The 14,353-nt window shown below is 42.5% G+C and overlaps 1 protein-coding gene across 1 annotated transcript in view; it reads right to left on the bottom strand.

Moving 5' to 3' along the window:
- RFX4 (regulatory factor X, 4 (influences HLA class II expression)) overlaps positions 1–14,353 on the bottom strand; it is a gene marked incomplete at its 5' end in the record, with an annotated part of 74,005 nt that overhangs the window by 3,543 nt on the left and 56,109 nt on the right. Inside the window, 2 exons of the mRNA XM_010149564.1 lie at positions 6,812–6,950; positions 11,340–11,502. Of these exons, the coding sequence (XP_010147866.1) occupies positions 6,812–6,950; positions 11,340–11,502 (302 nt within the window). The remainder of the gene's footprint in view (positions 1–6,811; positions 6,951–11,339; positions 11,503–14,353) is intronic.

The following is a 14,353-nucleotide window of genomic DNA, read 5'->3' as shown; positions in this document are numbered from 1 at the left end:
AGTGAAGAGACTATTGAAAGACAATATTTTTAAAGTACTCATTGGCCCCTGCCTGACTATTAACTCACCCAATGAAGCATCTATTCAGCCTTGTTGGAGTGTCCAAAGCATAGCCATCTGGGCGGATGCCTGCCCATGCTGCCTGAATCACCTTTCACACTCTACATCCGGTTTAATGAAGAGTGCTTAAGCATGCTGAACTCCAAACACTGGGGCCTAGTGATCTTTGCCAGATATAAAAGCGACATTTGTTGGAGGGCCCTTGACAGGAAATTACCATTTTCTGGGTTAATTCACACTTGCTGCTACTGCTGCTGCTAGACCTAGACAAGAAGCCCTTTAAGTTTGGGAGACTTTGAGCAGATTATTGTTCAGGCCTTGCCCAAAAATGTAAAATTAATTTAATTTCTTTTAGTATTATTTTAGAAAATACAACGCTAAATATGTCTTCCCATGAAGCAAAGACTGAGTTCCTGCAGGCTGAGGACAGAGAATAATCGCTTTATTCTTATCCTCAGCTCACTGGCTGATTATTCATGGAGGTGAAAGGTGTCCCTGTCCAAACAGCAAAATATTTTCCTAATGAATGTGGCTCTGACTTTACATTGCATTAGCTCACACTTTTGCAGAAGGCTGTAAGTTGATGTTTTACGTTAGCCACTGCTTTAGGACTCGCAAATAACTCGTACCAGAGAAAACAACAATTGTGAAGAACCGGCTATAAATTAACTTCACAAAAATATGCTTAAAATCTCTCAAAAAAGGACTCAAAACTATTGAATGATTGTGTCTTTATGACCCTTAATTTGATCCTTTTCTCCACAAATCGAAGCTTGTTGAATATTAGCCTGCCAAATAGGTTGGGTAAAGTTTTCAAGTGGGTCAAAGTGATTTTGGTACTTTCGAGAGTGGCATTTTGAACCTTATGACAACACTACTTACGATTATTTAAAAAGAAGTTAAGGCATCTATTTCCTGTTGCGTTCAATGCACGATTACCTCGGTTGCGTTTTAACAATCTCAAGTCCACTGTGAAGCCATACAGTTAGGAACAATGATTCTTCTTGCCTGGTGGGAATTGGACCGCATTTTTTTTCCTGTCATCACTAGCCGTTTGATGACAGGGTGGTTATTGGAAGGGTGTATTATTCCCACCGCGCTGGTAGGAATACCATCTTTAAGGTCCCTTCCAACCCACACCATTCTATGACTCTATGGTATAGTCACGAGCTTACACTGTGTATGTGCTGGAGGGACAAGAACTTTTCTACTTCTTTTTTTGATTTTTGGGAAGCAGATGGGCCAAAAACTGTGGATGGACACTAAAGCATGGGCGAGGATTTCGTTGGCTCCCCCACTGTAACAAAAACCAGTGATAACTTTCTACTGTTGCAGAGGCATAGGAAGGGAAGTGAAGATGTGGTTGGGTCAAATAGTGGCATGCAGCATTGCACAGAGAAACCAAGTGGTGCTGTAGCTCACAGGGCATTTCTGGGAAGTTATGTGAGACCACTATGGTCCTCAGAGCAGTTTGGGAGAGTCAGAGCGTTTTCCAGACTGGTTTCTTCTCTCCAGACCATGGGAGTATACTGTGCTCTTCATAAACCCAATCTGACCACAACAGAGCAGCAGCGCAAGCACTTGCTGATACAAATATGCTCCTCACAGCCCCAAGAGTTGGTTAGTACCTCCTGAGGAGAGGCCTCCAGCTCAGGGACAGCTGACCCTGGCTATGCTCCTGAGCTCAGCAGGAGACAGCTTAAAAGCAGGGGGAAAAAAAAAAAAAAAAAGCGCTTGTCTTTAAGGTGGGAACTGGATCTCAAGGAACAAAAAGGGAGACACTGCTATGCCGCTTCTATGGCTCTCTGTTAAGTACGTCCACCTGAGGTTCACCATTTGGAGAAGTGCAAAGGAAGAACAGGTTAAAGGCGGCTGTGGGGAGCATGGCTTCTCAGATCTCAGTGGCTGATCTGGCAGCTTCTTGACTGAATCCCTCCTACCTCAGCTGAGATCATATTTTCACAGAAAGGCTGGAGAGCAGCTGCAGCCCCAACAGGTTCCCTGCTCAGCTCAAGTGGGAGAGCAGGACACTGGCATGCTCCCCAGACGACACCTGCCCTTCAGTGCACCTGCAGTCCTTAGATAACTTCTGTGTACAGAGCAACTCTCACAGGAGAAACTAAACAGGTGGTAACCCTTAAGTCTGGAAAAGGCATGACAGGAAGGAGGTGAGAGAAATTATGCAGGTCTATAATGTCTCAAACGGTGAGAGCAGATTAATAATTCCCTATTCCTCATCATCCAAAAAGCATAGGGCACCCAATGCAGTTATGAGAGAACAGGCTTAAAATTAACAAAAGAACACATGCTTCATGCAACTCATCCCTAAGTCTATAAGTACAGAAAAGCTCAAAGAACAAAAAAGCTCAAAGACAAGGTAATGGAGAATGGTTTGCTACAAAATACAGCAGTCCAGCTGCTGCTTCCTAGGTCTCAGGAGATCCCTAGGTCGGCTCTTGCCAAAGACAGCAAGGCTATGCGGGTGAAAGGACCACCACCTACCCGCCCTGTTTCTAAGACTTCCTCCACACATCCGTTCCTGGCCATTGCTGGAGACAGGACCCGGATAACTGGACCACGCTACAGCCACACATTAGAGCGCTTACACACAGGTGGTGTGTTTGCTGCTTTCCGTAATGCATGTACAGCCGTGCACGCTCCTATGACGTGCAGCTTTATATGCTACTAGATATATTCAAATATTAAAAATATATGCTGCTGCAGATTTCTCTAGTTATTCTTCCTACTAAAAGTGCTGTCCTTGTGATTTACAAAGACAGGAATTACGTTGTGTTTAAGGAAGAGGTGGAATGATACCAATTAAAATATTTATGGATAGCCTGAAAGAGGATCAAGACCAGGGTGAAACTTGCAGACAAAAGCTGTGATCAAAACCCAGTCAAACGTACGTTGTGGAGGTGGATTAGGGGTGACGCCGTGAAGGAGTTACGTTTGAGGGGGGTACCTCTCTGCTAAACTTGATATAGGCTGGCAGAAACGCCCAGAGGCTTTTAGACAGTTACTGTCTATTACCTAAAACCGCACAGAGAACTTACAAAACATGAAGTCAGTATAGACGTGTTTATGTACACACATTACATCAGTCCCCTTCTATGTGATGAAGGAATAACATCATGTGGTTATATGCACTCCTGCACTACAGTTTACAGAACTAGGTAGTAACAAACCAATCTGTAGATCTCTATATTTTTAATTTGTGTGTCAGGCTCCTGGCCAGTAAGCCAAGTCAAGAAATGAGCCATCAGGCCTGGAGTTACAAGGAAGCAGCTGTTCTGAGAACTGTTCACAGATGCTGATGAAAGAGAAAAAAAAAGATTTCGGATTAAGACCAAGGTCTGAACAGGCTGTCCCTGTCAACAGGAAGACTTTTAGCCATCAGTTGGAATCAGTCAGCCTATCCTGCCAGAAGGAGCCAGTTTTAGGCTCACACTGGGTTAGTAGCTGCGGATGTACCTTCATCAGAACATTTACTCCCCTATAAAGTTTTTTACAGGTCACCATTTCCATATTTTTTATCTTCTTGTCCATCTGAGAGTCACTTATCTTTCTGAAACTATTAGCTACTTATCAAAATTTCTATTTAACCCAAAATCACAAGATACATATACATTCCTGTGAGCTAAAGTAAGCTCAAAGACTGTCTTAGAAGCATGAGCTAACAATAACCTCAGGAGATTTCACCGGTCTCTTCTGGGCTGGGGTGTGAATGAGCATGCAGCTGTGACATACGTGCCGCAGCTGTATCAGCCTTAGCAGCTAACGCCTCATTTTCTCTGACACTAGGGGATTCCAACGATCCAGGGCCCTCTCACTAACGTGGACTTGCTGCTTGGCTTGGGACCCCCACCCACACTTTTTAAGAGCCATATGTAGTATTTGATCGACAGCTGTGTGACTTCTTCCACCAGCACAGTCCCACTGTAAGGATCCCAGTGACAACACCACAGCAGATATCCTAAAATAAGTACAATGCAACCATCATTGAATCGTCATGTTGGGATCAACATGCTCCATGTTGGCAAATGCAGTTTAAAGGGTCACTCATTTCTTTCCCCTTTTCCAGCTGTTCAGTTCTCCACTACCACCAAAGTTATCCCCTCTATCTTCTTTGCTCTAGTTCCAATTCTTTTGTTGATGATCCGTAAATGGTATCTGTGAAAAGATCCATCTTAAAGTTCTACTAATCAAACAATCAAGCACAACTCTCTTTTAATGTAGAAACATTGCTCTGGGATGGAAAATAGCCTCAAAGTAACAGACCTGATAATACCTGGAGTATGTTGCTCTCTTCCACAGGAAGAGGTTGGACAAGGTGTTCTTCAAGACCAAAATAGTAATTTATATCTGCAGCCTCAACCCACCTCTATTACATGTCAGCTGTTTCAGCTCAGACCCCTGTGTGGGACAAGAGCTCTCTCTGATTCCGTGTTTGTAGAGGAGAACTTACCCCACACAGATTTTTTTCTTAGGAGTTAATCTGTAGACACGATCCTGATGAGCATGATAGGATACTGGCTAAAGCCGAGCCAGAGTTCTATATTTGGACTGAATGTAGATTATAACAAAGAGTTCTTTTGAAGAGTTATGGTCAATGCCTCCTCTTCTTGACTGATTATATTATCACAGCCATACACTTCGCATCTCCTCCAGTTTTGGTGTGGTGGCAGCTGTTTATATGTTCATATCAAATTTGGGTGCCTGTATTTTGACTTTGCAAGGTCATGGGTCCTACTGCAATTCCCTGCCCCACGTTCCCCTCAGAAGGTCCACTAGAAAAAGAGTAATTCCCTAATTATCCTATTAGGCACGTCTACCAAACTTTTGTTGCTTGAAAATACCTGAGAAAGGACTTATCGTCAGGTCAGGCATTTTACAGAAGCTCACTTAGCTTTAAAAAGAATGTCCGCAAATTCCATATTAAAATCAGTCAAGACTTTTAGATCGTTTTTGAAAGCCGGGTTTCTGTTTGTAGCTCCTCTCAGTACAGAACAGTACAGTATTGACAGGGTTTTGTTAGCTGTGTCCTGCTGTGAGATTCCATCTCAGTTTACAAGCAGCATGAGAAAGAACATGCTAAATACAAGTTTTTAATGTATATTACTATTTCCATATAACATATTAACTGGGACGTGAGTAAACTACAAATGTATTGATCTTGATTTCCTTTATTTATTTTTTGCTTAACTTGTGCTGTCTATGTCAGTGTGACAGAGAGTTGTCGGAGGGTAGAAAGAAACTCCTTGTATGGGGGATAACATTTCTAAACATTAAAACCCTAACTCTCCATTTTACATAGAGATTCATGACCTTACAGACCATTTGGCATGCAGCACTCAATGTGGGTTTTCTGCAGCAAAGCAAAGCAAACAAAATTGGTGAGCCAATTTTAATTCAGAAAGTGATGTATTCTGGAAAAAAATCTGGAGATAATAGGGTAAGGCCTGTACTGAAAAAAAAAAATGTATGCAAACCCATGATAAGACGCTCTCCTTGAACAGTCACTCACTGTTCCTATTGAAGATACAGCAGCTGCAACAACCCTCCAACAAATCCTCACACCTCGTGTCTGATGCACCAGGTGCTACACAAATGGGTGAGAAACTGCAGATTTGTCTTTTCCATAAGCTAGGGAGCCACTGTTGAGCTGGTCCAAACGAGCATATTAGGGTGTGTAGGACAAGCTTCTCAGCAGCTTTAAAAAAGCTTCAAGGAGATCAATACTATTGCTCTTATCTTACAGCTAGGGAAAAGGAGGCATAAAAAAGAGAAATTACTTCTCTGATATCTCATGGCAGACTGATGCCAAAGACCAGAATGAGATGCAGGTTTCATCTGGTTTAGTTCAAAGCACTATCAAATTCATATCTACACATCTGGTATGAAAATGTGCCAGGCCAGTGATGAGAGTTACGCCTGGTAGTCACTAATACACTTGTATAAGTTGGCAGTACGTGAAGCGTAAGAGGTGCCCTGTGGGTGAATGACCCCAATACCACCACCTCCTGCCTCTACCCACCTTTTGCCAATCTTCAGCAGAGTGCCCAGCAAGCAGGCTCCTGCACTGGGGAAGGACCAGCTGTATAATGTGCTAAAGCCCTCCTGCAGTGGCACTACTTTTGAACTGTTGCCCAAGATCATCTTAACACTTCATCTGCGTCAATTCCTACTGGCTCAGTTTTGGGAACTGAAATAGTTATGGACTTAATTTCTCAGCATTGTAGTAGGAGACTGTAGTATACAGATTAACCAGAACCTCTTTGCAATGGTGTCCTGATTTTATTCAAACTATATGCAGAACTCACATTTTTGGCAAATTCTTAAACATAGGTATTCTCAAAAGCAGAGACATCAGAAGAATTCACTGTGGTCTCTGCATCTTCTTTCAACTACATGAAAACACTTGTTTCTTGTTAGGAACCTCTTCCTGTTCCAAATACCTAAGAAACATACAACTAATTATATTCATTTTTGTTTCACCTACTGCTTAACACCTTCTATGATCCAAACTGCTGGGTTTTAAAGTTAAAATTATTGTAACTCCACAAGCTAAATCTACTTCTGATCTCCACCAGAATTAAAAGATATCTAGGTAATATTAGAAAAGGAAAAAAAGTAGGGGCTGTCAATGACTAGAGGTGATTCAGACAGCTAATATGTTGATAAGACATTTACAAGCACAAGTCTACCTAAAATGTTAAGCAAGCACTGTGAAGTGATAAATCCAACTTACCTGTGAAGAGCTTCTGTGGTAGGCTGAGTAGTGAAGTGGTCCAGAAATAGCAGTATCATGTGGTAAAGACGGATACTGACTCTGCATTGGGTGGGGGTGCTGGTTGCTATAGCTTCCATAGTTGTAACTTCCGGTGTATCTAAAATCCATTAAAAAAGACTACTTAGTATGCGTAATAATTGCATTGACACTAATACTTCTATAACTTTTGAGACATACTGTTGCACTTTTTGCATAGGAGAATGATATTTTAAGTGACCTTTCAAAAAAAAAGATATTTCCCAGCCCCGCTGGGAAGTAGATGCCACTTGGTGAAACAAGGCATTCAGCACAACAACAAATAGAGAGACTCTGCACGTTTCCCCGACTACCTGAAATTGCAGCCTCATTTGTGCACTTTCTAAGGAGAAAGTTGTTTTCTTTTTCATTATTTTTTATTGCCGTGTTCCATGTAAATTGCTATTCAGGCTGGGGGTGTATCATATGATTTAACTGAAAGAGCCACGCTGTGGAGTTCAGCTATCTCCTTGCACGGGGGTCAGAGGTTCCTTTTTTGGGAGGGAGAGAGATGTGTTCATTTGCATCTGAAGCGTACAACATACAGCTTTAGCAGAGCTGACTCAAGAATAGGGTGGGATTTGAGGGTGCGGCACCCGCCTATATTCTTTTTGTATCCCAATCCCTCGTCTGGGCACGGCCAGGGGTAAAGGAGGGAGCGGTTTCCTTAGCTGTAAGAAACTGCAGGATCAGTGTTTGTTGGACACCATGAGTTGGACCATTCCCTAGCAGAAGATATATGGACACTTGCTGCAACCTCCCCGTCTCTATGTAGCCAAGCAAACATTTGATGCTAATTCAGCAGAGAAGTTTAAAGGTTCTTAACATATATGCTATGGAAATGAAACACAAACCACAATAAACAAACAAACAAGGTAGCCAATTCATTGTGTGTGAGAGAAGACAGTTGTTTGTGTAGAGTTCAATGTCATTTTTACACTGTGTACAGTTCACGCTCCTGTTCTTTTCCTGATCTTGTGACTGCATTGTAGAGATGCCATGTCCTGTCTTCTCGTGGCTTATACCGGACAAACCAGCAGATTCAAAACGAGAGCAGACCACCCCCTCTAAAAACATTTTTGGGACATAAGGCCCTATGTCCCTTGTTCATGTTCAGCACTGAGCTCTCATTCTTACATTCACTTGTCCCTAGCTGTAAACATGAGTGATTTCCGTCGTCTGCCTCGGAGCACCTGCTGTCTGATGATACGACTGATAGTCTCTCTGTGGGGAACTGGGGAGAGCACGATGGCTGCATTATGGAGCTGCTGCACGCAGTGGTAGGCAAACATCTTGTGGTTTAATTCCTTCAATGCAATAGGCTGGTAAGATCTGCAACAGATGGTTTTGGCAGTCTGCATAAGCCTGACGTTCATGGTGCAAGCCTTCTCCGCTTGAAGAAGATGCACACCTACCTAGTCCCTCCTGTAGTCCGGGGTGACCTAGGAGCCCCAGACAAAGCCAAGTCCTGTACGGCGGTGTTTGCACTTCATGCTTTCTCTAGTCATTAGGGATGCTAAGTCCTAGGCTGGAAGCTATTGGTCTTGCCTCCTTCCTTCAAATGCTCATCACTTTTGGCTAAAATATAGCACTGCAATTCACTTGAGCATGGAGTTTTAAAGTTTCTTATCCTAATCTGTATTGTGTAGGTTTGGTCCAGGAAGCTTCCTCTTTCTCTCTTCAACTTCAGGACAGAGAGCACTGAGGACATGAGAAGGAGATGACCATGCTCCTTCGGGGCTAGTATTCTCTGGCCTATGTGAAAGCCATGCTAAGCATGGCTGAGGAACTCCACATCTCTCTAAGATGAAAGTGTACCTGAAAAATCCAACAAATATGTTTTCTGCCAAGTGCCATGTCTTACAGTGACTGTTGAACCACACTGAGTCATTGAGTAGTGGGATTAATACACATATGGCATGTCTTTGGGGAAGTACAGCTGTGAATTAGCAGTTACTTTAGAGTCTAGAAGCTATAATTCAGACAGGATGTCCAACTGATCGTACGGAGAATAATGCAAAGTCCTGCATCTGGGATTGGTATAACTCCTGCAGTGGTATGGGCTGGGGCCATTTGGCGAGAAAGCGGCTTTGCTGAAAATTGCCTGCAAGTTGTGGTGGTCAAGAAGCTGAACATGGGTCACCAGCATGCCCGTGCACCAAAGATGACCAGATGGGCTGTATTAGCAGGAATTTAGACAGCAGGCCCAAAGAACTGATTATTCCTCTCTGTTTGGCACTTGGGAGACCACATCTGGAGTGTTGTGTCCTGGTTTTGGCTCTCCACTATAAAAAAAGGACATTGACATACTGCAGCAAGTCTAGTGAAGGGCCATCAAGACACAGGGGACTGAAGCACATGACTTACGGGAAAGGAACTGGGTTTGTCCAGCCTCAGGAAGAGAGACAAAGGGATGAAATACAACTATCTAACAGGAGGATGAGGAGCAGCTAGAGCCAAACTCTGCTCAAAGGTACAGTGATAGGGTGAGAGGCGATGGACACAAGTTGGAGCAAGAGAAATTCCAATCAGATATAAGAATATTTTCCTCTATTAATACCACGGATCTTCTATTTGCAGCACTGAGGCTCCACACGTGTAGAGAGTAACACTGTGGATTTTGAAGAAGATTTATTGGAGTGAGCTAGAGTAGATTACAGGCATTGTGCTCTTCTCCAGTTTCACAAATCTACATTAGTATTGCTTGCTGTAAGGCTTGTTTTAATAATGTGGAACAGATCATGTAGCCCTTTTTTCATTTCTGGTAACATGCATTTGGCCTTAATCAATTTTTATTTTACAGGGAGCAGTTTTTATCATAGAACTTATGTTTTATTTTCTATAACTGGCAAGAAGCACAAAATACTTGTACAAATCAATTCAACATGAGTCTATATTTCAGTCTGTAACAGTCTGTATCCAAGTATCTCTGGGAAGTAGTAGGGCTTTATGTTGTTCAGTTCTTAAATGTCTTTACATTCTGGAATATTGTGGTATAAATGTGGTATGTGCTCTGAGCTTTTAGGTATTCTCTTTCTATCTCAAGGTGCTGTGGAGTCTTTATATTTCACAGAGGATCATCTAGTGTGCCAGACTGGTAGGAACCCCAGAAGAACTGCTGTTAGGAAACTTTCAGGTGGCTGAGTCTGCATTTGGTGGGAGATGCACCTACAGCAGGGGAACGGCTCATGGCATCCATACTGTTCATGCTTTCTCCTGGGCCCTTTCCTATGGGACCGAGGCTCAGTCTTTGCAGCTATGGCAGCTGCTTGCTCCATTTCTCTCTTCTCCAGAAACCTGAAAATCTTAGTGAAGACTTTGATCTTCTATCTTTCCAGGGCAGCCACCTGTTTGAAACTTGCATACAAGGTCTCTTATTTTTTCTTTTCCTCTCTGAAGATGTAGCTCTTTAATGCTTTTAAATAAGCTCTCAAATGTGTGACTATACCTTCCATAATAACTATGAGTCTTGTGTTCCGGAAGACCATGGGTGAGGTCACTGGATTTCCCTGCAGACATTTCTTCAGGAACATGTCTCTACAGCCTGTCATGTTACACTCAAATCGTATAAAAACTGAAATACCAATATGCTTATTTTTCTGTAGATACAAAATGAATACAAACTGTAATGATTTAAAAAAAAAAATTCATAGTACCATATGGGGGAAAATGCCCAGGATCATGTCCAGATGGGGTTTGAATATCAGCAAGGATGGAAATTCCATAGCCTCTCTGGGCAACCCCTTCTGGCGTTCAATCACACAGTAAAACAAGTTTGTTTGTTTGTGTGTAAACAGTATTTCTTGTATTTCAATTTTTGCCCCTTGCCTCTTGTCCCGTAATTGGATACCACTGAGAAAAAACTGTCTCTGTTTTCTTTACATCCCCCACCAGGTATTTATACACATTGATAAGACCCTCCCTGAGCCTTCTCCTCCTAGGGCTAAACAATCCCAGCTCTCTCACCCTCAATTTGTATGAAGGATGCTCCAGTCCTGTAATTGTCTGACTGGCCCTTTCCTGGACTCACTCCCTTAAGGCTGTGTCTGTCTTATACTAGGGAGCACAGAATTGGATCCAGTGCTCCAGGTGAGGTCCAGCAGAACTGAGCAGAGAAGAAGGATCACGTTCCCTGAGACACGGCATTGTAGGATAGTTCTTTGGACTCATCTAGCCTTTGGGATAGAACAAGGCCCAGGAAAACAGGAATCAGAGAAGAAATCAACTGATACTTTCTCTTTTATAAAATATTTTCCAGGCCTACTGTGTTTGTAAATAGTATTAAATGAAATTATAAAACTGAGACATAATATAATCACGTAACAGCAGCCAAAGAATAATGATAGCAGCATTTTTGCAATAGAGACTTAACTACATCAAAAACCAGATTTCACAGCATTTCCAAAAAAACCCCTAAGCATAGGTTCATCCAAAACCCACAAAACCCTCAAGTCACTGGGGAGAGACTTACCCGTGTTCTTCTCTGTGGGGATAAACAGGTATCCGGTGTGTGACAGATGAGGATGGTACATGTGGACTTCTCATGCAGGGCAGCTGTTGGGAATTTTCAGCAGGTGACCCAGCAGCTGTGGTCACAGTGTAGGTGAGTGACCACGTGTAGGATTGCATAGCTCCTGCAGACAAACAAGCATTAAAGGAATACAGCCAACAGGGACTGCTGGTCATAGAGGTGTTATGCTTTGGGACGGTTACAGGAAAGAAACCTAATAGGCACCAGTAACGGAAACAGCATCGCCCACAGTGAACACAACGGTTATGCCTGAGGCATAAATAAAAATACAAATAGATCAACTGGGGTGTGCAAAGATCCAAAGGTAAGAGACATGTCTGAAATAGCTCAGACCGTGAAGTTTCAGCATGGTATTGTAATTTGAGGCTACCGTTTTTTCAGAAAAAATGGGATAGTACTTAGAAATGCAGGAACACCAGTGCTAATGCTTGTCAGGCATGATGCACCAAACCCTGAGGTCTCTCTCACATGAAGTGGGCTTCTGGCTTCAGAGTTTAGCTCTGAGGCTGCTCAGGTCTGGAGTGAGGCAGGAAGTGTGATCAGAACAATGAAGGATTAGAAAAAGTTGGGTGTTACGTAAATAAATTTCTTGAATCCTCTCGCAGTGTGTATCTCTTCCCCCCACCCAACTAGGTACCAGCCTTCGTAGTGGCAGCACAGGGGTAGATCTCCAAATTCTAACAAATAAACAGAAATAGCCCAGCCGTTTTCTTCCCGCAAATACAGTTTCTTTCTTCTTTCAAGGTGGCAGGGGCTGGACCTAATTTATTTTTTCATGTAGAGCACTTGTGGGAAGAGCAAAGCAAAGAAGTGGGTTTTCCATTTTGCTTGGAAGGTGCTGAGTTTTTTAATCATCCTGATCCCTTCCAGGCAGGAACTCCAGACTCATGAGCCAGCTGCTGAGAAACCTTTGTCCTTTGCACACACCCCTCTCACTCAGGAGGCTGACAGATCCATTGTTCCAGTATAACATAGCTCTTGCTGGAGGTCATGACCATACTGGCTGAGATTACCCTGCAAATGAGGACCAGAACACTGAATTTAACCCAGTGAGAACACTGGTTTGGGGGTCTCTGGCCACTCTTGACTCTTTTTCACTACCTAAAAGGAATTGCAGGAGGTGGCACTTTTTTCAGTGTGGATTCTAGGACTTCCTGTAGCATGAAAGGGACTAATTCAGAGGAGGAAGTGATTATATCACCAGGTCTGTGTCCACTCCATGGCTGTGGGGAATGAAAAGCCTACCTAAGATGTGCATAATTTTCTTCAGGCGTGTGGGATTTTATTTGGCAAAATCAGATGAATAATTTTTTGAAACAGGAAATGCATAATTCTGCATACGAATGAAGGCATTCTGAAATTCAGCAGGTAAATCCACCATGGAATACTCCAGCAGGGTGTCATTTGGTGCTCTTGCATCCCGGGCTGTGTTATGACCAAGGATATTTGTGCAAGGCCTGTTTTCACACACCTGAATTTTCTGTCACCAGCTCTTGAATTTTCAGTCTTTCATGTCTTCCCATCGTAGAGGACCACTGAAATCCCTGAGACCAAAGAGGAGGCATACACATTTGAGCTAGCACATCGGTGCTGCTGTGGCTGTGGGCAGTCACGGTTCCTTGAGTTGAGGAAAAGAGTTAAAGGAGGCCTACCTTCCCTAGAAAATACAGTCTATGTGGAAAGAGTCAAAACTACTCATGCGGTCACCAAATAGCTTCGTTTGAAAACAAGAGAAAAACTGTTTTGAAAATATCAACAACTTGTCTGCGGAGTATTTTGGTGAGGCATTTCAGTTTCAAAAGGTCAACATTTTCCTAGTGTTATTTTCCAAAAGAAAATTTGAAACTTCATTTCAAAACAGGCCTAAATTCAAAAGGCAAAGCAAAGAGAAAAGAAGGACAATGAAGATTGTGGGGGGAAAAAAAAAAACCCCAAACCCCAAGCTTATCTTTAGGTAATATTACTGGGCTTTTTTTTCACTTTTAAATTCACCATAAAACAAAATTTTGACTTTGACCTGATTTTATTTTTTCCAAGAAAAAATTTGGCTATTGAGCCAAAAGTCTCATGACCTTCTCAGCTCTTACAAGAAGTGGTAATAACAGGCCTAAAAGACCTTTTGCATATTATTAAATATGGTTAATATAACTGGACCCAGACATTGTGACCCTCCTTTTCCTTTTTTTTTTTTTTGAAAAATAGTAGGGATCGTATCTTAGTCTGAGGAAAATGAGTCAGCCCAGGACAGCAAGTTGTTTCATGTGCTCCCTGTGGAAGGTCACTCCTTGGATGCAATAACTTGGCTACTCCTGGCATTCAAGTCTAACTGGCAGCTACCTCAGTTCAATTTTAAAATAAACGTTTAGAGTGAAACATGCTTTGTGCCCGTCCAGACAGCACAGAAACAAATATAGAGGGTAGGTCTTGCACTGGAAGAGTTGTGAATATCTTTAATTTTCCTAAGCAAGAATTGTCCCCAGTACTACAGGATAGTACCTCACCCAGCTGCTCTAGGAAATACTTTCTTTTGGAGGTTATGGTTTAGAAACAAGTGTATGTTGGGTTTACTCTGGAATTACAGGGAGACAGAAAGCTGTTCAATTTTTTTTTTTTCCAGGATGTTATTGAGAACCTACAGCTGCCTCACTTCTGTTTGACTTTGTGGAAGGGATGCCATTATTTTCAGTGACCTAGTCACAGAGAGGAAGAACAGAAGAAGACAAAAGCTTTGCAGATATGTGTATGTATATATCGGGTCAGCCAGGACACTGCTAACATTGTGGTGGGTGGAAAAGGAAAAAACCCAGTTTTTCATAGTTAGTTTTTTAACACCTGCCTATGTCCCAGCCCTATATGATTAAATTCCTCAACTGGCTGTGGAATTGAACTCCAGGAGATGAAGTCTCTTTTAGATATGACTGAACCCAACTGAACTGCTTTCTGAAACAAGCAAA

Source organism: Eurypyga helias, unplaced genomic scaffold, assembly GCF_000690775.1.
Source record: "Eurypyga helias isolate BGI_N326 unplaced genomic scaffold, ASM69077v1 scaffold43623, whole genome shotgun sequence".
Classification (NCBI taxonomy): Eukaryota; Metazoa; Chordata; class Aves; order Eurypygiformes; family Eurypygidae; genus Eurypyga; species Eurypyga helias.
This window is presented reverse-complemented; position numbering and strand designations above follow the sequence as displayed.